This window comes from Mastigoproctus giganteus, chromosome 5 (assembly GCF_048544385.1).
Source record: "Mastigoproctus giganteus isolate SK-2022 chromosome 5, ASM4854438v1, whole genome shotgun sequence".
Classification (NCBI taxonomy): Eukaryota; Metazoa; Arthropoda; class Arachnida; order Uropygi; family Thelyphonidae; genus Mastigoproctus; species Mastigoproctus giganteus.
In genome coordinates, this window is record NC_143579.1 from 213,831,009 (window position 1) to 213,857,816 (window position 26,808).

The 26,808-nt window shown below is 36.6% G+C and overlaps 1 protein-coding gene across 1 annotated transcript in view; it reads left to right on the forward strand.

Annotated features, from left to right (window-relative positions):
* LOC150086085 (latrophilin Cirl-like) overlaps window positions 1-26,808 on the forward strand; it is an 86,751-nt gene that overhangs the window by 42,247 nt on the left and 17,696 nt on the right. The window contains exons 3-11 of the mRNA XM_090374365.1: window positions 11,719-11,911; window positions 15,174-15,280; window positions 17,909-18,217; window positions 18,332-18,481; window positions 18,578-18,681; window positions 19,595-19,786; window positions 23,371-23,554; window positions 24,683-24,826; window positions 26,553-26,746. Coding sequence (XP_090230491.1) covers window positions 11,719-11,911; window positions 15,174-15,280; window positions 17,909-18,217; window positions 18,332-18,481; window positions 18,578-18,681; window positions 19,595-19,786; window positions 23,371-23,554; window positions 24,683-24,826; window positions 26,553-26,746 — 1,577 coding nt within the window. The remainder of the gene's footprint in view (window positions 1-11,718; window positions 11,912-15,173; window positions 15,281-17,908; window positions 18,218-18,331; window positions 18,482-18,577; window positions 18,682-19,594; window positions 19,787-23,370; window positions 23,555-24,682; window positions 24,827-26,552; window positions 26,747-26,808) is intronic.

Consider the following 26,808-nt stretch of genomic DNA (forward strand, 5'->3'; position numbering starts at 1 on the left):
GAACCGCGGACAAAATTAAGAGTTTATAAGATAGCGTAATAAGAACTGATGGCTTTGATCCATCACTTCTCTTGTCAGTTCAGAGAATAGCTTTTTTTCCCTCTTCGTTTATTCTTTTTCCACGCAATAAAAGCTCCGATAACAGGAACCAGTTCTTATCACCAGCAAAGAAAAATGTCATGACGTCATCAGATGGTGACCGATAGTCTCCCAAATGTTATCCTAAGACACCCCAAAGAAAACTACAAACCCCTTAAAAAATTCCAATCACAAATTCCACGCTATAATTTCGATTTAGTTCGAAAACTTTAACAACAACGCTCTATTTGATTTTCGGGTATCTGCTGCATCCCACTTATCGACTAGTACAGCCTAGTATTTTCAGAAACTTGCAGGCAGATTAGTTTATTCGACAAAGGGTATTACAAACAGGGGAAAGCACCTGACGATATCTTTACACACGCCAAAAGAAAATAGTCGTCTGCAACTTCATCAGAAGTTCAGGATAGTCCGTTACCTTGGCAACTAATTAGCATCCCAAGATTAGCTTCAAATTGACCATGGGTGAAGTTAGATAGCACCTGTAGGGTTCGCTCGGACGAATCCACTACCAGAGGGTGGGGTAACAACACCAATGGGGGAGGGAGAGTTCTCATGATGTGTGGAGGGGTCTGTTGGACGAATCCACTAACAAAGGGAGGGGGGAAGCCGTTTTAGGAAGAGTAGGCGGAGCTCGCTAAGCAAAGAACGACTGCGGCTGCTGGGGGGGGGAGGTATAGGGGGTCTTAACGCAGACTAGCCTTGTTCCCGAGCTTTGGAATGAAGGCGACCTTCATCGCCGATGATGAATGCGGCCCGGCGACGAAGGGAATGCGTACCCGGAGGCTGTCGGAGCTTGAAGACTTTCTAATTGGGTCCGAGGCACGCTGTCGGCCTCTGTGCACGTATCGCCTGCCGAGTGTGCTGTCGCTGTTCGTCCAAACGATGATAAAAGTCGCCAGTAGTTGTCGCTGCGTCTTTGGACAGACGTGCTAAGAACGGAATCCGGCGATAATCTGACCTTTGTTCTTAGCCACCGCGCTTAATCGACCAAATGAACGAGGCCCTTTAACAATACCGGGAGTTGGTTGGTGGCGCTGCAGTCGACGTCCGGATTTCAGAACGTTGAACCCCGAAGTTACGTCTGTTTTAAAGTCGTCTGGAAATATTCGAGAAATAGGAAACTGTTAGGAACACCTCGGTCCAAAATGGCACGCGTGCGCGCACACACACGGGGATTTAAAAATAAACATTCGCTTCCAAGACTCCTTATCTGCCATTGTTGTCCACCCTAAGTGGTTATCCCACTCTTCATCAAGGTAAACAAGCCACTTTCTACGTATTCGAGGCTTTTTTATCTCTGGAACCCACAAATTAGTTTTCTACGAATACGTAGCTTATCTTTTGAATTCTATAAATCATGGTTACAAGCCCCGCGTGCTATTCCTATTTTCCCTATTCATTTGCATACGCCAAAGCTAGTTTGGGTTCAAACCTGTCTGATAACGTCTGTGGCCCAACACAACCTCGTGAGTCAACTTTAAATCTATGATTGCAATCAGTTAGTTCGCAAAGAACAGAGCTCAGTGGGTATTCGTTCAGAATTTATGCCAACGCACTCCTTTCCTATTCGTCCAAACCTTCAATTTTACATTGCCAAGAGATTTTAGAACCCAGGGTTCTCAGTTTAGAATATGCATTAGCAATTTATTTATTTCTATAAAGATATCCACCAACGCGGGACCACGTCGTATGACTAGTCTACATTTACACTAATGGTAGGGTACTGAATAAAGGTTTCTAATATTTTGGCCAATGAGTGTATTTGGAATTTAAAACCCAATCCCTATAAGAGTATAAAATCTATCAAATACCTCTAATTCATAAACCTGTCATTCGGTATATTTTTAGTCATAATACCCATAATTCTTAAGGAATGCATCTGTCATTTAACTCAATCTCTTCTACTCCATTCTTGGTATCATTACCAACATTGAAATCTGAAGGATCCAGCCAACCAATAACTGATACATCTATAATCTTTACTGTAACGTATCTTTGAGTACAACAGTGTCCATAATATTCAATAGGCAGCAGTCCACCAAGAGGATTCTACATCTCGATTTCTTATTTCCATTTTCTCCTCAACTAGATTTTTTCACAGTGGGCCATTGGGTGAAATTAGGGGTTTTGTAAACAACGCCCTTTCCTTCCAAAATCGGTTAAAAATATACCATGACTAGTCAAAATCAAACTACCAACTCCGCACCACATTTCTTTGGATAACACACTCCTCGATTCATGGGAAAATTTGCGTGTAATGTATCTCAAATATCACAGGTCCTCCTTGCCCATTACAAATCGTTCAACGAGAACTGTCACTTCAGAGTAGCTGCCCTTTCCTATTCGTCCAAACCTTCGATTTTACAAATTAAATTTCTTTGTTTAGAGCGTATTTTGTTTACCAAAAGTCTTTTCTCATTCTTGTTTACTCCTCATACTCAATCCGCCTCGTTTGGTCTAAAGACACTCCATTAAGGGCCCTTTCATTCGATGTAATATTATGCAAGAGGATTACAGACACTGGAACTCAAGAAAGAGGAGTTAGGATTCCTCGTGTGTGGGTATTACCTCCTTCTGCGCGTATTATCTTGACGAAAGTTCGAAATTGAAAAAAATCTTTCCATTTCGAGGCAGAAGTGAACCTCATCCCAAGCAGAAGACTGTTAGCATCTTACCATTTTACATGCGCATCATCTTAAGGAAAGATTCCAGCAATCTTTTCTATTTGGCTTTTTCAATCTACAACGTATACTTCAACGGTTATCTTCCGAATACGTTTGTGTTATTATGTGCGTCGCACTTTAAGGATTCCTCTGTAAAATTGGGGCTTTTCTAAACAACCCCCTTTTCTCCCCCTAGTGGGTTTAATATTTGTTGACAAGAGAAAATGAGATCTATTGTGAATCTCGCTTAGAATCTTTTCTATGCAATGAAGGTCACTGGCTCAAGTTTTGATGTTTACTTTTCGTATCTTCCCCTAACCACCACCCCTCCTCCCCCTTCTCAACCTACCCGTGCAAATCAGGGCGCTCCAAAACTTCACTAACACGCGCTTACTTTCATTTCCTGAACGCCGAGCCAGAGAGCTGGTCGTTTCTATTGTAAGTCCGATACCACTTGCATGTAGAAAAGGGATCAATACCACCCACCGTCTTCGCTACGTCTTTCCCTGCCAACGATAATCCATCTTTGACAGTTCCCAGCCACATCTGGTACCCGGGTGTGACACTGAAGCAAATGTCCTGGCTTTTGAATTTTCATCGGCGTTTGAGTCTCGAATGTTAAGCGACCAATGAGTTATCCACGAAGGAGTTAAAACTATTTCATATTAATCTTACTTATCCGTTAAGGGGGAGGGCGTTGGGAGCAGGGGAGATTTTCAGGGGGAGTAAAAGTTAAAGATAGAAATATTATAAACCACAAAGTATAGATTCCATCAAAGGATATTTTGGGCACATTCCCTAGGTTTCCCATAGTCTGGAAACCAGAGGAACATGCCCATCAGTGGGAGGATCACTCCACCCTGTTCTCAAAATGGAGGCGAATACTCCTTACTTTTCAAGGAAACCCTAAATTCCTTTTAAACACTAGGGAGTTTAAGAGATATGGACAGAAGATTTGGCTTTTGACTGGCTTGATCATACGCATGATTCGTCAACGCGTCCAAGTTGAAATTTAGCATTGAAGATTATTTTATTTTTTGCATGCCACATGATTATAACGGAGGTCAAGTTAAATGAAACGTAAAAGAAAACGCCATTTTCTTAACGGGCTCTTCGACACAGTATTGAAACAGGGTTAAACCAGCAATATTGGGCTTGGTGATTGAGACCATCTGGACCGATTTGATGACCCTTGTTTATATTACGCTGGAAAGTCTACAAGTTGCGCAGTTTTTTGGAGGTAATCGAGTGTTAATATCCGATGATCATGCTTTCTCGTAATACGCTTTCAGCGGGGTGGTTGCGTCTGTTCCCTCATCTATTTACCCTCCTTCGGACACTAATAGTTATCTAAAAAAAAAAACTGGTTAACTAGCTTTTCTAGCCGGTGAACCATAGCGACGTGATCCAGATGGAAATGAGGGCCCCTGCTTCGGCTTTTTTTTTTAAACTTTTCTTACCGTTTGTACGTTAGACTCCTGGAACTGCCTACGGCAGATTTATTGGAGAAAGGTCTCGCGTCTGCAGCTTTAGGTTCATGGACAACTCGCCGCCATCCGTCAGCGTTCGCTTTCGCTGCACGCGCGAGCGAACTGCGGCTTCTCTCGGTGGGACACGATAATGGGTAATATTTCGTTACTGCCTCGAAAACAACAAGGGTAAATGTCTAGCTTTGCAGGGGGTGCGATACACCCCTGGGAGAAAAACATTGGTCCAAGGTTGCTGGTTACTGAAAAGAATTAGAATTTAGATTTCCTTTGCGTTTTAGTGACCTTTCCATGTCAGAGGACCACGAAAGATCGAGTCTGTATAAGAGCTCGACGAGGGATAAATCATTTAGATGCATCCTAAGTCTGCGGATGAAAATCATCAAATGGATACCTTCTATTTTTATCTCTTTAGCATCTGTTAAGGGATTAACTTCGATTTTTTTTATGTAATATTATGGATTTAAAGATTTGTGATACGGGGTAGCCCAGTGGATGTATTTCTCTTTGGAATTAAGAAAAAAACTTTTGCGAATATATTGGCACAATGGAATATTGGTAAAAACAATTGTGGGATCATTACCCAACTGATTCAAAGGATCCATTCCAGAGTTAAGTACATATAGGACTTCGAAATGTAAAATCAAAGAATCAATCCGAAATTTAAAATCTTCAATCTTAACATAATCTTGAATCCCCAGGCTGAAAGAGGAAATTCAACTGATCAAAAGAACTGCTGAATCACCTTTTTTTTATCAGATCAATACCCCAATGAGGAGAGCATCAACATTTTGAATCAACAAAGCTCTTTATAACTTCTCCCTTGATGAAAGAAAAGAGTTTTCTGGGTTTGGTTGCGCTTGGCTTTTAGGGAATACAAGTACAAAATGGACAAATAAAATATATTCTTTACAGTTACCGACCACAATATTGCCCTCGTGGGTAGTACAGTTGGTAGGATCATCATCCTCCCAAAGCGGGTGGAAAAGACATGAGTTCCAATTTTGTCAATGACAAGAGGAAATTTTATGGGCCTTTTCCACAACATGACTGAATTAGTTGGTTTTTCAGATGAAGGTAGCGTGGTTTTTTCTCCCGAAAACAGAAAATCGGCCTCAGAACATGCCCAATTTACAGACAATATACATGGACTTGGATCGCGGATGCTCCTAAAACCCAATAACAGCCAAAATATTACAAACCTATATTCGATATCTAGTAGGGCTATTTTTTGCCAGAATTATAGCCCATGCACGTATTCCACTAGGTGAGGAAATGTAGCTCCAGATTTGACCATTCTCCCATCAGATATTTATCAGCTGTGGTCACTAGAGGTGAGAAGCCAAACTACCAATTCAATATTTTCCACACATTTTACTGGATTCAAATGTGGAAGATTAGGTAGCCAGGGAAGATGGTGGAAATCTTGGGAATGTTCCTAGCACCATTCAGATACAATTTTTTCACTGTGAATAGCTGCGTTAGCGTCTTCAAAGATTCCATTGCAATCCGGTGTAAAATGGAGCAGTACAGGATGAAGTTGGTCCATTTATTGGAGTCCGCATCAGTGGTGGATACGAGACAGTCTGGATGCATTGTTTCATAAGGTTCATACCACACTTTCACCCTACCAAATCAGGACTCGTTAGACCACCTGATCTTTTACCACTATTACCAGATGAACTGAGACCATTTTCAAAAGAAGTATAACAGATAAATATATTTTTAAAGAATCTGATTTTTGTAGAACTGTCTAAACCCAAAACTCAATGTTTTCTCGATCTTTCTTTCTACCATAAATCATTGACTCCAACTGGATCGCTCTTTACACGTCCTAACGATGCTGTCCGGATGTGGAGTATTTCAGTTAGGCCTAATTGCCTACTCCTCTATGCATTGTTCGAAAAGGGTCTTTGACCCTCGATGTATAAAAGGACTGGTCATATACGCCCGTTACCATTAAGACTTTGAAAGACGAACAACAACAAAAAAAAAAAGGAACATCTTCCGTTATCAGTTTTTTCTAACGCCCTTATTTAAGAATTAGCAGCTGTTACAAACTCAGTCCCCCTATTTATATCCTTCAACTTCCAGCCTCAAGTCTATACGTCTACCTGGGCGGAGCTTTTGCAGAGAAACTCCCTAAAAACAGCAAGCCGCCAGTTGTTTGCGTCTTGTCGGTACACTAGTTCACCTGTCGGTTTGCGCCACCTGCCAAACAGGGAGGCCTTCTCCCCCCTATGGTATCCCTCCCCTCCGGAACGCTACAGACGCCCGGCAGCTGTTTCTTAGAAGCTATCCCCTCTTCGGAATGAGGGAATTCATAATAGGTCCCCCCCTCAACACTACTTAACTCCCCTATCCCCGAAGATGGTACAGGATATCCTATGACGTATTGGTGCGATGAGAGGAGATAATGGAGAACCAATAAGAATAAGTTTCATTTCTTTGGCTTAGAAAACAAAAACTGTTTCTTTGGGGAGTTTTTGTTAACTACCATTGTTAACATCAAAGATAATACGGCCAATGAAACTATGTCATGGTGTCCTCTTTATCCACGAGTTAACCTTTTTTGCGGATTTTCTTTTTTTACCATCTTTGTGACACTTGGGACAAGAAAACTTCATTTCTTTGGTCTTATTTCCGGTTCTGAAAGTATCTTGAAGAGATTTAAAGATCAGGATGACTTCGCTTGGTCTTTAGTAACTTCAATAGGAGGGAAGGTATTGCAGCTATGGTCTCTGCCCTTCTCTTCCCCCGACGTCTTCCACAAAGGACGGAGAGCGTACAGAAAATTGCATTTTCTCCGCAGAATGCAACTGCCCCCTGGGGAGGGACTTAGGAAGCTTTTGTTCTGATCACTATATGAGTTTCCCTTCAAATTACCAGCGACTGTACCACTGAAATCGTTACACGCGCTCCATGACAATTGAAAAAACGAATATCTTTGCCGATGGGTGGTAAATAAGTCTTCTTTACGAGGACTTCGACTCTCGATTTGGGTGGAATTCTTAGAACTTTTAACAAACTTTGAAAGATTAAAGCGTGATTGAGTCCAGGGAAAATAGTAACTTACGAAATCCATATTTTTGGAACACCAAAATAATTAAAAACACTCTTATTAAAGCTGAAGTCCATTGTACCATCGAAGAACCTTAATTTCATTACAATACAAATCCTGCCTATTCAGTGTTCCGAGGTGAATTTGCATGATTGAGTCAAACCCTGCTAGTATAGATTTCTCCATTCATCTTCGGAGCATTTCTCAGGGAAAGTTTATTCTTATTGGTCTTCGAATACCAACCCGTAAAGTTTTCTTTTCACCCGATGCTGGAGTTAAATCAACATATAATCTTCTATGCTCTTCTTTGCTTTGTAGGCTCAACCATTTCGAAAGTGAGAGTTAAAATTTTATTTGTAAGAAATGCTTAATTTTGAGATTCCAGGTTTACCACTTGCAAAGCTGAGATCCTAAATTGGTAAACTCGGGAGATTGAAGCGATATTGTAATAATATTTTCTATTGAATTCATTCCATGATCCACCAGTCTTCTTGTGTCGTAGTAGATGGAAGATAACTTTTAATTTAAAAGAAGAAACTGCGAACTTCAGTCTCAATGTAACTAGGAACTTCAGCCAGTAACATTTATTTACGATTGTCGGGCTTATTATTTACCACTCTACTTGTTCCTCTAGATCATGGGAGAGAAGATATACAACTTAGTATGCAGATGTTATCAAGCTAATTTTTATGGTCTTTATACTCCAGCACGACCACCAGGTCAGTGGAGTTTACAATAAATCAGCAATACAAATAAGTATTTAGTAGTCACGGGCTTGAACACCAGTCCACTCAAAGAGTGTGTGCTATTGCACTTGTGCGATTGACCACTCGGCTACATCAAGCCTATTAGCTGTATTTATGATCCCTGCAAATTAGCTATGGCATTCCCTGTTGATGGATACATATTGTCTCATCCACAACTAATCTTATTAACCCCTGATGGGGAGGATCCTGGATATCTCGACGTCAGCTTCCTCCTTCCCAGTTAATTCATCTGTTATGTCAATCCCTGGCCATTTTCAGCCCGCGAACGGAACTTACCTTCATATAAACCACCCCTTAGATTAATTATTCCATGACCAACTGGAATTAACACTTTTAATGGTTTACTTTTGAGCAGATCCTGATCAGGCGTTTTTTATTCTGGATTGCGAGTAATTTCCTACTTAGGGTTTAAAATTGTTTCTTAAATATCTTTCGGAATTTTTTAGTGGCCACAGATTCCTATCTAACTGCATAATCCTAAAGATCAATAAACAGACCATGGTGAATATAAAAGTAAACTCAATGAAACGTAATCTCCTAGAACGCAGGAAATTAGGTGACAAAGCAGTTCCGGCACTGAAATAATTGGGAAATGATGACTTTTACCAACTACTGAGATGTATCACCTTCGAAATAGTCTCTACACCGGATACTAACCGGATTTAAATCTCCGGTAGCTACAAAACTTACAAAATGTGCTAAAAACGTTAATCCAACACACGCTGATTCAGATTAATGGCGATAAACAGATGATTCACGCATTACTCTGTCTAGATGAGTCATTTCTCAACGAAGGTGCAATTTCAAGATACAAATTCATTCTCGGAACCTTTAGATCACACTTTGTATGTCTTGGTCTACTGGCTGGATCTACGAATTAGTTTTAGGTAATCAGAAACTCAGACGTCAGTGCAGTTGACGTACAGAGAGAGAAAGAGAGAGAGAGAGAGAGAGAGAGAGAGAGAGAGAGAGAGAGAGAGAGAGAGAGTGTGTGTGTGTGTGTGTGTGTACGGGGTGCTCGACACTTTGCAATCATCAACAAAACGTTTCTTAGTTTTTCATCCATTTCGCGATCACATTTTACTGGCTGGTTGATAGATACGAGTACGTTTTCCATTCGTGGAAAGTCCAATCAATCCTTTCTTTAAAACAAGGCATTGCGCGATTATGATACGAACAGAATTTGAAGTCCACTCTGCATGAGTGGATTAACTCCATTTATTCTCCAGTCAGAGTTTTACATCGTTGTGTCGATATTTGGATCTTTGCAACCAGCCGGTTTATGTTTCTAAGTTTAATGTCCTAAGATTATCCAGAGATTATGAACTTCTGCTTGCAGAATTGATTGAACTCACTGGCAATTGGTTGTAGGGTTTTGAGTGAATCAGCAACTTAGGCCATATTGCGCTGTACATATTATGTCTGTAAATTGCATGTGTTCTCGAGTAATTCGAACTCGAGTGTCTCTTCCCTCAGTGAGTGGAGAACCGGGTTTATACCAACTATGTTACCCACGAAGGCTTCTCTTGCAGGTTTTGACTTCTAGCTGCCGCGAACAACTACAGAAGGGCCCTTCAACATCTAGATACAGAGGGGCGAATCTGCTTTCTCTTTGTAATACTTGTATTTGGCTACATGGCTAAAATTTGAGCTCTGTTTTCAAATGATTGGAAACCAACTGTTTTCTGATCTTGTTTACGTAAATTCGACCAACTTTCGATTCTGGTTTCTTCTTTTTTTTAATTAAAACTTTCTCAGCGTTCTAATGAGGGCAATAGAGTATAATACAGAACAAATGCCCTCGTGGATAGCACAGTTGGTAGGATCGCCGTCCTCCCCACACCGGGTGGAAAAGACCCGAATTCGAATTCCGTCGATGATGGGAGGAATTGGGTCTTTTTCAGAAGGTGGCCGAGTTAGTCGGTCTCAGGCAAAGGTAGCATTTTTCAACCAGAAAATAGGAAATGGACCATAGAACACACGGCTAAGGCAATATTGCCTTAGTCGCTGATGCTCCTAAAAACCCAACAACAGAAGTTATTTCGAACTCAATCTTTTTTTTCTATATTGGAGAAGTAACTTCAATTTCACTTTTAAAATCTGTAAAACGAGTTCCAGTTTGAATTTAAAAATATAAATTAGGAATATTTTTGACAAGAGAGAATTTCGGAAAACATGATTACAGCAGCTGATACTTTCAGAGTTTCCTAAATTACTTTCAACTGTCCAAACTGAAAATTACCAATTCTTACACCTAAATGAAAATACTTTTAAACTTACGCTGTCCTGACTTCAACTCTTTAACGTCTCTTAAAGGTTAAAAAGTAAAGTTGCAATCCCCACATTCATAACTTCTTGGAGATATTATTAATCCCTTGATGTATTCTATAAAAGTTCAACTTTAATTTTCACGCTGAAGAAGAACCATTGTAAAGATAACAAATCGTTTTAATAGGTAAAAAGCTATCAGACTTTTCCTCCATCCAAACAAGTCTACAATTTATTCCGTTCTATAGAGAAGGGACGGGGCAGAAATCGATTTTCTTTTTTTGAATAAAGGCTGAGTTCCCCCGACGTTTTTTTGTGCACAACCAACGAACCAAAATGTTTGTTCTGTATTTTCAAAGTTCAGCTATTTCTTCAGATGGTAACCAGAGTGTGTGTGGCTGACAGAATCAATATCCACGGTAGATTCGCTTTACATACTAAACCTCGACTACCCAGCCATCGCTTGGAGACGAAAAGACTATATTATAGATCTTATACCCTCTCCATCCACCCACCTATAAAGTCCCTTATCGACTTTCCTCCCCAGAAAAAGAAAAAAACCGTACCCATAGAGAGTATTAATGTTTGACTCTGCTTGTAGAAATCACCGGTGGTACACAGATTTAGGGGATCAAATCCGCGGTCGAAGATTAACGGCCACAGATAAGTTGGAATCGCAATCTCCTCCCCCTAGAGTTCCCCTTAAAATAAAACAAAAGCGTCAATACTGAAGCTTTCAGTGATCTATTCGAAACGAAGCACGATAGATTATAAATTGTAACTGTCAGTAGATGGAGTGATTGAGAGGCGTATGCGAATCTGTTCTCGGAGCCAGACGTTCGCAACTAATGGAAGAAGGAGCTGGTCGTATGTCTTGGATGTCAACATTCCTAAATGTCTGTTTAGAGAAGTTGTAATATTCGTGCTTGCTGGGCAATGTTGCATAAATCCAGAAACAAAAATTGAACAATTTCATTACAAAATGTGTTTAGGAAATGAATCCGAATCTCAACCCCCACCCCTGTGTAGAAAATTCAAAATATTTTAATGTCCCCTATTGTTTTTTATCCACGCTTAAACAAAAGATGGCCAGGACAATCAATGGCCAGGTCAATCACATGGTCAGGACAATCACATCGCTGGGTGATTGGCACTTATTGACCCAAATGGAGAGAGACAGACTGTCGTAATAGTACGAGAGAGCAATAATTAGTTATTATAAACACCCTGGACGTGTTACTCTAAGGTATTATTATGTGAAAAAGTTTGGGAGACTGGTTTGACATGGAAAGAAACATTCTTTTGAGTTTATTATAATGATGGAGTTTAATGGGGCATTTATAAGTGTTTTTTTATGTTTTTAATTGCAGAGAGACCCCGCTATCGGACGGCTTACGAATGCGAGGGGGGTCAGCTGCACATCTCGTGTGAAGATGGACATCTGATTCATCTAATTCGGGCCAACTATGGCCGGTTTAGCATAAGTATTTGTAACGAACATGGCAACTTAGATTGGAGTGTGGATTGTACTTCTCATCGTTCCTATTATGTGATCTATGAAAGGTAAACTTAATATATTTGCTAGTAATATACTTTGTCAATCGATGTCCAGGACGCATGCTCTGAACTATTTTTAATTTTAAAAAGAAACCTTATATTTTAACTCTAAAAGTATGTAGTTCAATAATGATCTGGTTTTTTCTCCAATTTTAATAAACTACACTTTAGCGAATAGAAAAAATATATTAAAACCAAATGTTTATTTATTATATAAGTAAAATAAAATCAATAATAAATAAATAAATATGCGTATCAATGACTTACCTTTGTGCATGCGTCCTTAAGTCGTTTAACTATCCTGTAGAGAAATTATTTCTTTCTTTATGATCACCTGTAAGATAAATAATTAAAATTTTTAGTATTATTGAATGATTTTATTGAATGATTCATATGACTTATCTGCTATCGATACTTTTGATTATGATTTATTTTTAACCACATATGATCATGGGTGTTCTGATCATTCATGATCGATTTCGTTTATTGTCAATAAATAAATTTCATTTTAGACAACAATACACTTAGGATGATGTACTTCGAAGAAAGATTTCACGCCATTTTCTTTTTCCAATCTTGGCGCATGCATTGCATGCTGGCTGGTTGAGGCACGCTTTTGTACTGGTTTGGAAGAAGGAGATGGAATTGTTGATTCCAGTCCACCAAAAACAGTGCTTGCGGAAATATCTGTAGGAGAAGCATCAATTTATCTGACAGTTTTGTTTTGGATAGAGGAGTTTAAAAGAAGTTTTGGGACACCACCCCAGCTGTGGGAACATTCCATGGCACAGAAGATTTAAGATTTGTTTAGTCAATAGCTATTTAGAAGAAAAGTAATCTTGAAAGAGGGGATTACTTCCTTCTAACCAAAAGCAAAAATTAAGTTTATCGAAGCAGAGGGTTATCCTCAGTTAAGATATGTAATCTTGTATAGAGATCAAGGTGTTTTTGAAGATTTGCACGAGACAAAACGCTGTTTCTCTAAGAAGTAACACAGGACTCGATTTATAAAGATCGAAGCTAGCTAACTTTTCAACTGAAGAAATTTCTTAGAGATTTGCATTTAAGGAATTAGTAGAGAATTAAAGCAGGACACGATTTATGAAATTGGAAGATGGAACGAAATGTACCATCCTCGGCAAAATACACGGATAAGAGTTCTTTTGTCTTCTTCAGTCCTCCCAGTTAAAATACACTATTTGGAGAGAGGAGAGGACAGAAGTTAAAGAGTTTTTTCTCAAAAAAATACTAGAAGAGAACTCTTAAACAGATTTTATAATAAAAATTTATATAATCTTTGGATAAATGGAGCCATATCTCTAAGATTCTGTGATTCCTGTGATAGGTCGTTTACATTCGAAAAGGAGTTATATGTATATATTTAATGCCTTTAAGATGATCTTCTTGGTCTTGTATTAAGATTTTAGGAAGCCATATTGCTCCGTGTACACTGTCTGTAAATTGCGTGTATCCTGTGGTCAATTTTCTGTTTGCTGGACGTAAAACCCGAGTTCGATGGTGCCCTCGCCTGAGACCGAATAACTCAGCCGCATTGTGAAAAAGGCCCATAAAAATTCCTCCAGCCATCGACGGGACTCGAACTCAGGTCTTTTCCACCCGGTGTGGGGAGGACGGCGATTATTCCAACTGTGCTACCCACGAGGGCCCTTTAGGATGCCAGCTTTTAAATACTGCAATGGAATTACTATAATAACTGGACAAAGTGGAGCAGACTGCCCTGTTATGACAAAGTAATGCCGCGGGTTTCCAAAAACCTTTTAAAGATGCTTTTGTTTCTGATGGAAAAGTTCTTCCCACTTTGGTCATTACATCTTCAAGAAAGACATCATATTAACGTTTCTTCGCTTTTCTTTTGTCATCAGATAACACCATTATCACCTGCTCTCCTTGAATTTTATCTCCACTGCCCGCAAGCCATCACTAATTTAAATAAATTTCAGCGAAGAACGCTTATTCAACTTCCAAATCACCTTAGAATTTTGCTTATGCTTCAAAGATCTCTCTTTTAACTTAAACTTAACCGTTCCATTTACCACATAGCTTGATTTTGTTCATAGAATTGTATTTAAATGTTTGTCAATTATCATAATTCTTTATATAAATGCATTTTTTTAGATAAATTTGATTACTAACACGAAAAGCATGCTGAGTCCAAATTTTTAAAAAAAATTCTGAAAAAATATTTTAGCTTGAAAGGCACTTTTCTGTAATTTTAACCTATTATCAGTGAACTCTAATAAGATTATTCGCCTGTCTTTTTCTCTTTTTTTTTTCCTCAAAGATTTTTAAGCTCATATTTTTATTAAATGCAGAAACCTGCGGCAGCCCGCTAAAAAGGTACCTGGTGCCGTCTGAAGCTACGGACATGCTCACTGCATTCCTTCCTACTCCACCCACCACCTCCACTCCTCAATCCTTAGCGTGCTTTTAGACAAAATATCAAAAAAAAAAAAAAAAACACTTTTTTTGACTATAATTTTTAACTCCTTATTTTTGGCTTATTGTTAGATTTTGACCCTCTGTTGCCATGGTAACTGTGAATTTTTTTTACAATTAACCAGTTTTAAGTTATTTTTTTCTGGCATGCCTTATTTTTTTCAATTTTATGTTTATCGTATTTATTATCTATCTTTTTTTAAAAAAAATTTTCTGTCTTTTTTATTTTCCAAATAATTTAATTAAAATTTTTTTAGTTTAATTTTTAAACAATATTTATCGATTTTTTTATTTTTTTAAAACACTAGCTAACAATAGCCATGGTTTTTTTTTTATGAAATTAAAGCCATGAAAAAAGAAATTCCTAGAAGCAAACAAACATTAAGTTTGAAAAAAAAAGTAAAAGCTTCAGACAATTTGTTATAGTTCTGTGCCCATCAATTTTATTTCAGATGTAATCTCATGTCCAGCTGCAGCATTGGCGTCACCAGCGACACTTTTGGCGATCCCTGCCCAGGGACCTATAAATACTTAGAGGTGCAATACAGATGCATGCTAGGTTGGTTATCAATCTTTCTTGTTGACTTAAACCTTTCTAAGTTTCCTCATGTTAATAGAAACTCCGATCCACCGAGGGGGGGAGGGGACCATCACCCCTTATCCTAAAGAAAACACGTCTATCATACGCCCAGTTTCTAAAGAGGGGTGCCTCCTCTCCCATCTATTGTGAATCGGGGTTTCTAGATGTTTTTATTAATTTCATATGATTAGTAATCTTTGCTAATTAAAGTAAAAAAATATTCCATTTAAGCTGTGGGATGAAGAAAAGCTGTACTCTTCCTGCCTCGAGTTCTGTGTTCGGGGATCCCTGTCCCGGGACTTTGAAGTATTTGGAGGCTCATTACAAGTGTGTCCCAGGTAGCAAATTATCACACAAAACACTTCCCTTTTGTTCTGTTATATTAGTAAATTAAACTTTGCACCGGAAATGGAGAAAGAAGTTAATTTTAAAATGTATTGAACTTAAAGATTTCACTTGGCTCACTACCATTTAGGGAAACATTCCTAAAGATTTTGCTCCACGTTATTTTGATAAGGTTTTGGAGGAGCTTCTCCCCCAGCATCAATCCATATCAGTAGATATGGAATTCAAAGTGGGAAAATGATAAGGTTTTGGAGAGGCTTCCATTCAGCATCGATCAATATCAGTAGATAGGGAATTCAAAGTGAGAAAATCCAACAATGATTCACGCACTTGAAACTTATCTTTCAAGTTATAACTGACTATTGGGCTGCCACTGGTGAGGAAGATGGAGTACATTGGTAGTTGTGTTAACGTCCAGCGTGTATTTGAAGTGATATTTGGTAAGATCATCAACGAATCTTTAACAGTCTGGTCCTGCGATAGAGAGCAAGAAGTCCGTTAAGGGAGCCTAAAAATATGGAGTAAAATCCCATACAGCGAATAGGATGGGTCTTAATTTCCTAAAGGAATGTTTTCAATAACAGAATAATCTCTGATCGATATCATGGACAAGGATGCTCTCGGGCACCGTACTCGTCATATCTGAATTCCTATGAAAAAGTCTACAAGAATAATCCACATACCTTTGAAGAACTAAAAGTTAAATCACACCTTCTTTGAAGGATATTTCTGAAAAAGCATTGCCTGTAGTTATTGTAATGATTAACGAACTCTCATATCCTATGTGATTAATGACACCAAATTTATCAATGACAAGGCAATACATCAAAAATATAATTCAAACTTTTCCTCTTTTTCTTGATGGCTTGTAAATTTTTTAAGGAATTTTCCAAAATCTTAAGAAAATTATCTTATTAGTGGAAATATTCGTTTGCAATTCTAAAAAAGATGGACAAAAGAAGTAAATATATATATCTATCTTCTCCAAAAATGGCAACATCGTACCAACCAAAAAAGTCAGAACATAACCTCTGGTCGGTGTGCTGAATACTTTGCTCAGTCAGAACTGCCCAAGAAACGTTTCAAAATTCCACCGAAGGCATTTTATTACCTTACCTATTGTCCCAATCTAGTTTTGAGTGATTTCTTTTTCTTATAGGAGAACATATGAGGGAAGCGTTTCATGAATAAAATCCCAAGGAGGAAAAACATGGATCGTATAAATTTAAATGAAATTCTAAAAATAAACCGTTTATTTGAATCCTGAAAACATTAGGCCTGATAAATAAAGAAATTTGGAAGTGAAAGATTTATTATATTGGGTTTAAAATGTCATCGAGTGATCTTAAATATTTAAAATACTCTTGATAAATATTTATTGAATATTTATTAAAATGAGCATTAAAATTTCATAGAAAAAGAGAATATTAATTTATTATATTTTTTCTTTTAATATTAGAGGCATAAAAGATTTTTTTTAAATATACGCTTTATTTTCAATTTAAATTCATTTTACATTACAGTATAATCATGAATTTTTACACGATTTTTACGTTTTTTAAAATTTACATTTTTAAAACGTATATTTTTAAAAATATTAAACAATGAAAATTCATATTTTTTAAATACAAAAAATTAAATATTTCATTATTTTTATAAAAAAGCGTATTTCTAATTTATTATTCTTTAAATTTCATAATTTTTATCCTTAAAATATCAATTATCATTGTTTTTAAATAATAAGTTCAATCTGGCAGAAATTAAAGTAATTTTTAATAAAAACTGCAAAAAATATATATTTTTAAAAGAGACATATATACTTCATTTTACATTACAGTGAAATTTTTATATAATTCCTACGTTAATAGGCTTTTTTAAAACATATTTTTAAAAATATTAATGTATGAAGAGCCGTAATTTTTTAAATACAAAAAAATTAAATAATATTTCATTATTTTTATAAAAAAATATTTTTAATTATATTTTTATTTCAGTTTTAAATAATTTCAATTAATTTTATGATTTTTAACCATAAAATATTAGTTACTGTGTTATTTTTAAAAAAATAATTTCAATATGGCAGAAATTAAAGTATTTATAATAAAAACTACAAAACATGTATAAAGAGTTTTATTTTTTTATATTTTATAAAATTAAAAAAAATATATAAATTTTTTTATATTTATATTTTTTTTAAAAAAGAGACCTTTATTTTCCATTACAATACATGATTTTTTATACAATTCCTGTTTATACGTTTTTTTAAACTATACGTTTTTAAGTATATTTTTAAAATTACTAAAATATAAAAGTATGGAAATTTATGCTAATGCTTTTTTAAATAGCATAAAACTAAGTAACATTTCGTTATTTTTATAAAATGTGTATGTTAATTTATTATATTAGTCTTTCAATTTTAAATAATTGAAATTAATTTTATAATTTTTATCCTTATAATATTAATGACCATTACATTTTTAAAAAATAATTTCATAATTACTTAAAGACAAACTAAAAGTAATGTTAAATATTAAAGAACCCTTTTCCATATTTTAATAAAGTTACAAAAACTGTTGTGACTATTCGAAATTGAATTTCCCTCTGGTTTCTTTCCCTTCAAGTAGATTCAGTGTCGACTAGTACAACGACCATGAGCACAACGACCATGACTACAACCAGCACAACCACTAGACCCCCAATTATCATCCCAATGACGCGGTTTCATAGGCCACTGTCAAGTACAACGACCACTACTACCCAAGCCAGTTCTCCTTCAAGTACCATTCCAAGTACCGAACTCAGCAGCACCACTTCAAGTTTACCTCCTACCTCAAGCCTTCCACCAACCACCAGTACCTCAACTGTAGCTATCACATCACAGCCATCTCTCTATCCAGCGGTAACCTCGTCGACCAAGAAGCACCTTACAGGTAATTGACGTAATTTAGACTGTCCTCTTCGCCACGGCAATGCGCCAGCTCATATTACACTTTCTGACATATTTTGATATTCCACGTATTTTATATTTTTATTGTCTCTTTCAGAGCCCACACCAGCAGTATTTAGCATTAGTTCGGGACATTCAACGTTTATAAATCAGGAATACTGCCAACCCGTCTTTTCTCGGAATATCCTTTGGAATTGGACGAGATCTGGAGTTGTAGCAGTACAGAAATGTCCAGGAGGAACAACTGGTAGGATATAACAATTTAGTCTGGGAAAGGAGGGGATGATTTAAGTTAAATTTATAATTAAAAAAACTTCCTGCTAATTCACTTTTGTTTCTGTAGGAGAGGCGAGATGGATGTGTGGCACGAGTCCAGTTCGATGGGTTACAGACTGGCCAGACTTGAGTCAGTGTAGTTCCTTGTGGGTGGAGAGCCTTCGTAACAGGGTAAGTCGTGATTTTTTATAATCCAAGAAAACTATAATGGCTCAAACGAATTTAATCGGAGTACCGGGACAAAATCCTACAGTAATTCGTGAGTATCAAGTGGTAGTAAAAAAGATACCATTTTATTTCGCTCTCCCTCCACTTGTTTATTGCCAACTAAATTCAATTTATTTGGGATTGGTAACCGGAAGTTTTTTCATTTAGTGCGAATTTTCAACGTCAATCATGACTCGCGCCATTTTAAAGAGAAAGAAGATTGGAAAATATTATTATGTTTAGGGTATAATGTTATTTCGGAAATTCCTTTACTGTCTGGGCTTTCGCATCCAAGAACGGGAAGTTTAAAAGAAGAAGAAGAGAAAAATCTAAGAAATGGGAAAGAACCAAATTTGATCTGACTTAAAGAAAGGCGTGCACATTTAAAAATTTAGTTTTCACTTGAGAGGATCCTCTCCTTTGGAGCCACTAATAAAAATTCTCTGAAGCACTTAAATCGAGTTAGAACGTGATACAGATGCAACGCTGCTCCGAAGGTATCTTTTTGCACGTATCTAAGAAAGGGATGGGCAAGATTTAGCTGATGTAGCAGAAAGATTTTTATTTTATTTATTTTTTTTCCTATTTTTTCCAACTGTTCATGAAAAACTGTTTAAAAAAATATGACATTTGTCAATATCTTGCGCATAATACTGGCCAGTGGAGCGTTGCCTAGCAACTGGCGAGCAACAATTAATAAAATCATCTCCATAGATACGCACGTGAAAAGGCGTATCTATGGAAATGTACATTAACCCGAGAACTGCATAATAAAATAGTTTTGTGAATATTAAGTTTATGGAGATGTTTTTTTTCTTTTTTTCCCCCAATAAATGTCTTTTTTTTTTTTTCTTTTTTTTTTTTTTTTTTATTATAGATTACTGGGGGTGATTCTGTTGTGAATATAGCGGCGGAGTTGGCGGTGATCACAAGTACGAAGTCGTTGTACGGTGGGGATGTTAGACAGACTACCGAAATTGTTCAAAGGCTGGTTACAAAGATGAAAGAAAAAGTTCAAGAAATTCCTGAAGATAGACAACGCCATCAACTTCTTCAAGAATTGTTGGATGTAAGGAATACTATTTTATTTGTACGAAGTAGAGTGCTTTTAACGTTGAAGTTTATTATTAAAATTATATTCGGGATCCTTTTAAAAACATGAAGTCTGACCCCCTTTTTTTTTTTTCTTTTTCTTTACTGCGCGACTGTATGGGACAGGCTAATGTTAAGTCGCTAAGCTCTTCGATAAGCAACAAGAAAGAAGTAATGCTAAAAATAGCATCATTCTTAGAGAAATCCGTTACAATCGGAGAATAAGGCGAAAGAAGTGTGCAGGTTTTGCCAAAGTTTAATATAAAGCAGAAACGAAATCAATACGCAAGTGAGAGAAAGTTTTCATCAATACGACTGTCTACATTTTTTTTTTTTTTTTAAATCCTGCAGTTCGAACAAAAATGTCGTAATAATAATGACACCTTACTTTTTTTTTTTATTTTTTCCTTTTAAAGCAAAAATTCTTTTTAGAATTCCGAAATATGAATTTTGTCCATTTATGTTGATATTCAACTTTCCCAATAGATGGCAGTAGTAAAGGCGATTTTATCATTATTATTATTTTAATTTAGTATATATATATATATTTTTTTAAATCTTAGAGATTGTTATTTAAGTTTCCCGGTAGAGGGCAGTAATGAAGACGATTTATTATTATTTAGTATTTTTTAAACTTAAATATTGAAATTTCCCAGTAGATGGCAGTAGTGAAAACTATTTAAGTTTCCCGTTAGAGGGCAGTAGTTAAAGAATTTCGGATTATGTTTTTTTAAATAAAGGGGGCGCTCTGAAATTTAATTCCGATGTCGTTTAAACCAATTAAATCTTTATATATGAACACCAACCATTTTCTAATCATTTTACATCCAATATCTGTAGGTCCATAATAACAAATCATGCACTTTCCGTTTAAAGTATCATTTATTTGTGAAAAATGATTCGTATCTTAATAAGGTAAAAAGAAAAAGTTCCTCCGTTGTCTTAAGACATCTTAGTTAACGATGCTTCCATCTACTATATCTTCGATCCCCTGAGGGATTTGTGGAGGAGCATGAGGCCTCCCATTACTTTCTCTACCCTTGTAAACCCTTCAAGGATAGTGTTGACTTCTCTAACCGGGTCTGTCTTCCCCTTTAGCACATAAAATTCAACTCCTATCTCCTCTCCCTTCCCCCATCTCCCTCTCGGTTATCTGTTTTCTAGTTTTAGTGGGGAAATTTTGCTTGGGGAAAAAGAAAGCTCACAGAGAGATAAATTTATGATGTAATAATCATCAGCCAGTTTGGTCTAAGGCTATCTGAAGAAAACTACTGGTATTTATCAAACCAGCAATTTTTTTCTTCTAAGATGCTCCTACGAAGTGGTAATAAGTCATCTGTCGTCTAGAAAAAGATGTTTGGAAGTAGGGGGGGCGGCTGTAAGGGGTAAAAAGATACGAACTGTTATTTCATTCATTGGGTACTTAGCCTTAAATTGCTCTGAGCTATGATAGCAGAGAATTCATTTTTATTGCAATTCTAGCCTTAAAACATTGGGCAAATGTATTTATCGGATTTTATCATATTTGTTTCAAAATTATTTTACCCAATAGGGAAATTTGAATTTGAATTTAAGATAAATCGATCCAATGTTTATCTAAATGTGTAATTTTTAATAATAAACCTTAGTTATGAATAATCAATATGTAGGGTAAAAGAGCGAAACTATACCAGTAAGAAATTCTTAATGTGTACACTATGTTCAAAAAGTAAGTAGACCAAAGAAATTTCGTTATCTTCAAGGACTGCAAATTCTTTTAGTAGAGCGGATGTAATTCAAAACTACCTGCTTAGGCGCATGGGCAGAAAGAAACTAATCTTTAGGAGCATCAGAACTAAGGCCATGTTGCTCCGTATATACTCTGTTCTGTGGTCTGTTTTGCTGGATAAAAAACCAGGCTACCCTCGCCTGAGTCCGATTAACTCAGCCATGTTGCGAAAAAGGCCCATAAAAATTCTTCCCATCATTGACGGGACTCGAATTAAAGTCTTTTCCACCTGGTGTGGGGAGGATGGCGATTCTACCAACTGTGCTGCCCACGATGGCCGTCAATGATTGGAGGAATTGTTAAACGTTCTCCAATCCGGGCTGAACTAAGGAAGAGCAAGTAGGCTTCTCAAGAAGTATACCAGGTTTTTTTTTTGGCCAGTGCAACATGGAAATCATATCATGAAGACATTTATAAAGACCGTCTCCAACCAAGCTAGTTAGGATCCACCTGACCAGACAAAGTGGTTGTTGTAATAGGGTTTTAGGAGTATCAGCGACTAAGGCCAATATTGTGTTCTGTGGTTGATTTTCTTGGATGAAAACCCACGTTCCAGGAGAAAAAGCCATGTTCCTCTCGCTGAGAGACTGACCAACTCAGCCACGTTGTGAAAAAAGTCTATAAAATTCCTCACGCCATCGACGGGACTCGAACTAAAGTCTTTTCCACCAGGTATGGGGAGGACGTCAGTGCTACCCACTAGGGACCCGACAAAGTGGGGACTATTATATTTCCAGTTGAAGAATCCATAGTCCTAACAAAGTTATTCAACCATTTTTTTTTTCTGTGCATGCGCTGTATCAAAGGGTTTCTTCTTCGCCATTTCAGTGTTCCATCTCTTAAGAAATAGAATTTTCAAATACTGTACTCTCTCTCTTCTTTTTTATTATCGGATTTCAAAGATTACCGTTCGTTCTTTCTCGTATCCGAAGTGGGAGAACTACGGATAGAGAGAGAGTGAGAGTTGTCACGTTGCTATTAAGACAAATTTTTAGCTGAGCTGGTTGTTTTTCAGTTGGAGCAAGCGAGCAATTCTCACCAAGTGATTTCATCTCATTCCGCGCACTCCATAACGAACCATCTATTCAATAAGCGTCCGATGAGTGCAGTTTCCTCCTGAGAAAGAGACAGAAAGAAGAAATTAAAAAAAAAAAAAAAAACATCGCTGCGTTGACAAAATCTAAAAAGGATTACGAACTACATGCAAAATGCAGATTTTTTAACGCATTGATTCTGAAATGGTCACGTACAGGTGGCGCTGCTGATACTATAGACACTAGCGCATGCGTGTTAATCAAGACACTCAGATTAGGTACAGTAGACTGCCGCTAGACGGAGCTAGGATCCGTCTAGAGGTTGTTTTGTTGGTTATAAACCAATCAAAAAGTTTCTTTGGCATATTTTGAAATAATCATTTAGATTAGCGAATTCAACAAGTTGGCAGATATCGGTAGATTAAATAATACACTGCCTTACCATTTTATTAGGAACTGGGGTAGCTTGTACTGTATTCAACAACCGGAAATATTTAAATCGAAGAGGTGGTGTGTCCTTACTGGCACTCAAATCAACCCTCTGATCCTAAGTGGCCTACCCAGAGGATCAACAGAAAATTTATTCTATTTTTTTACATTGTAATACGTCACAATTTTTAAATACCGCTCTTGAAGACAGCCAATTGGTAGTGTGGTTATCTCAGTTTAACTGTGATCCCTTTATAAGAGACAAGTGCCTCTATTCATCGAGCCTATTACTGAACGCTACCCTTTTTTCTTTCTTTCTCTTTATCGTAGTCTGTACTTGATGTAAGTAGCAATCTCCTCGAGGAAGAGCAACGTGCCTCTTGGCAGGACTTGGCCCCTGGTGAGCAGAAACATGTGGCCTCCTCTCTCTTAGAAGGTCTGGAAGAAAGCGGGTGGCTCCTTGCTGCTACCTTAAGAAGCAAGTTCCTCTATAGAAAAGCGGACAGCAACGTGTGTAAGTTACTTCTTATGTTACCTAAAAAGCCCCTTCTTTGTTTTATAATTTTTGCAGAGAGTTTTATAATTTTTGCCGGCCCTTAATTGCATCGCTGTAATGTAAGTTCTGGTGGATCTTTGGAGAGTAAACCTTAGGCCTAATGAGTAAGATTTTAATGATGAATCGCAGATACTCTTAATATTTTTTTTTTCTTTCAGCTTGTTTCTTTTTAACTCTTCCGCTTATTATTTAACCTTTATCCTTCTTTGACGAACACCCCCTGCAACTGACGCCCTCTTTAAAAACGAGCAATACGAAAAGCTAAAAATATCCTCTAATATTTATTCCCATGCCTAAAACCAGTGGGTTGTTTTAATGAGGTTTTTTGGTAATATAATATCCCCAGCTGTGTACAGATCATTCCCTTAATTTAAGTACCCTTAAAGCACGAGGGTAATGAGCCTTATTTTGCTTCCACGATCGATAACTTTTAATGGTTACAGCAACTCGTATTTCAGAGGAAATTCAATAGGGGAGGAGGTAAGCCATGATTTGGAGGATTGTCAGAGGACTGTTGGTTTTTGTCCAAAGTCCAGAAAGCTTAATTGTTATTATTTTTCCCTTTTATTGTGTACAATAACTTTCTTACACCACGATGAATAATTTACATCCTCCTTAGTGTTTTCTTAGCTTATACGATGAGGGACACAATCCTTGCCTAAGGATAAGATAACCAAGTTCGATATTCCCTTCTGTTGACATAGACCATCAACCCTAAAAGGAATCTTTGTATACCCGACAAATGCCTTCTGCATAAAAGATACCCAAGTACAAGTGGTGCCATCTGTCTGCTACTACAGCAGATACTTTCGGGTATTCCATACACGATAATAGACACAATCAGTGGCTCTAACCCTCCACCACCGCTTAAGTTTTCTCTCCTGGTAACAAACAGCAAACACATGTACGGATTTATGACTATCCTCGCTTGGAACGCCTACACCATAATCTGGTAATTAATTCTTCTTGGCTTTATCCTTGTAAAGAGATCTTTATGTTTTTAACGACATTGCACAAATCTTAATTAACCCTACCCCCAACTTGAGCTAAGTACATCAACAAGTTATGTGTTTTCCTTATTTTTAGTGATATCTGTTCGCCTGGTGGAAGCCTGGACTGTGTCAGAAATAACCTTCCCTTTGCCAGAAGATATAGATGGAACATCCTGGTCAAAAGTTGAGGATTCGCTGGTTTTGCCCACGCAAGCGCTTCTTGGGAGCGCAACGAATGGTATTTGAAAACTTGATTGATTCTCGTATACCGCGTGAAATATTAATTTTTCCCAAATATAATCACCAAAAAATGCTTAAAACAACTTGAACAGTCTATTCTATTGACATTATTTAGCTTAACATTAAGATAAGGATAATTAACATTAAAATAATCGTGCATTAACATTAAGGTAACAGATATGAACATAATTTGACATTACGATAAAGAACACTGACATAAAGATAACGGGGCAGTAACGTATTTTGGCACTAGAATAAATGAACATTAAGGTAAAAGACTAACATAATTTTACATTAGTAAGTGAATATTGTTAACAGACATTAACATAGTAATAACGGGGTATTGACATATTTAAGCATTTCAGTAAATGAACATTAAGACAACAGACAGCATAATTTGACATTAGAGTGAATGATCATTAAGCTATCATACAGTCACATAATTTAATATTAGGATAATGAACATTGACATTAAGATAATGGCGCTTTAACATATTTTGGCATTAGAGTAAACGAATATTAAGTTAGTGGACATTGGTAAAGTTTTACATTAAGATAATGAACATTATAATTAAGATAACGGAGCATTGACATAATTTGACACAGTAAATTAACATTAAGGTAACGGGGCATTAATATATTTTGGCATTACAGCACTAATATTATATTAGCAGACAGTAGCAAAGTTTGGCATTAAGGTAATGAACATTGGGCATTAAGATAACGGGCATTAACAAATTTTAGAGGGCAAATTAGTCCTGACAACTTGATAGGCTAAATTAACATTAAGTTACGGAATATTAACATAAATTGACACGGTAAATTAACATTAAGATAACAGGGCATTAATATACTTTCGCATTACAGTAAGCTGATATTATATTAGCAGACACTAGCAGAGTTTTACATTAAGATAATGAACATTAGCCTTAAGATAAGTGCATCAACAAATTTGACAGGACAAATTAGCACTCACATAATTCCGACAGGCTAAATTAACATTAAGATTACAGAGCATTAACATAAATTTACAGGGTAAATTAGCATTAAAAGTAATGGTACATTAACACAATTGAACGTTAAGATAAATTTATATTAACATTTTGGTATTACAGTAAACTAATATTATATTAGCGGACACTAGCAAAGTTGGGCATTAAGATAATGAACATTAACACTAAGATAACGGGACATTAACATAATTTGAGAGGGCAAATTGCCCCTGGCATAATTTGACAGGGTAAATTAGCATTAATGTTAAGATTACAGGGCATTAAGATAATTTTACAGGCTAAATTAACATTAAAATAATGATACGTTAACATAATTTAACGTTAAGGTAAACGGATATTAACATATTTTGACATTACAGTAAACTAATATTTTATTTGCAGACACTAGCAAAGTTTGACATTAAGAAAATGAACATTAGCATTAAGATAACGGGACATTAGCAAAATTCGGCATGGTAAATTAACATTAAAATTACTGGGCATTAACATAACTTTATAGGGTAAATTTTAAGGTAATGGTACATTGACATAATTTAACGTTAAAGCAAATGGACATTAACATATTGGCATTATTATTACTTACCATTAAGACATGTTAATGTCATTTAATAACAATGTAAATTTAAATAATGTAAATTGATGTTTATTAAATCAAAGGATTTGTTTGTGTAGTTCAAATAAACAATGAATTTCTCTTTGTGTTCATTGCAGGGGTGCTGAAGGTGGTGTTTCTGGCTTACAACTCCCTGGAGGATTTTTTGGGTACAATTAGCGCCAATCAGTTGGAGGTGGGAGAAAGAAATCTGTCGAAAGTAATCAATTCTCGAGTGATCGCAGCCTCTGTTGGAAGGTACCACATGGTGAAGCTGGCCGACCCGATAGTCATCACTTTAAGACATATCCAAGTAAGTGATTATTTCTCAAGAAGTTTTTTAAATAAATAAAATTTATTTGAATTTTTGGAGAG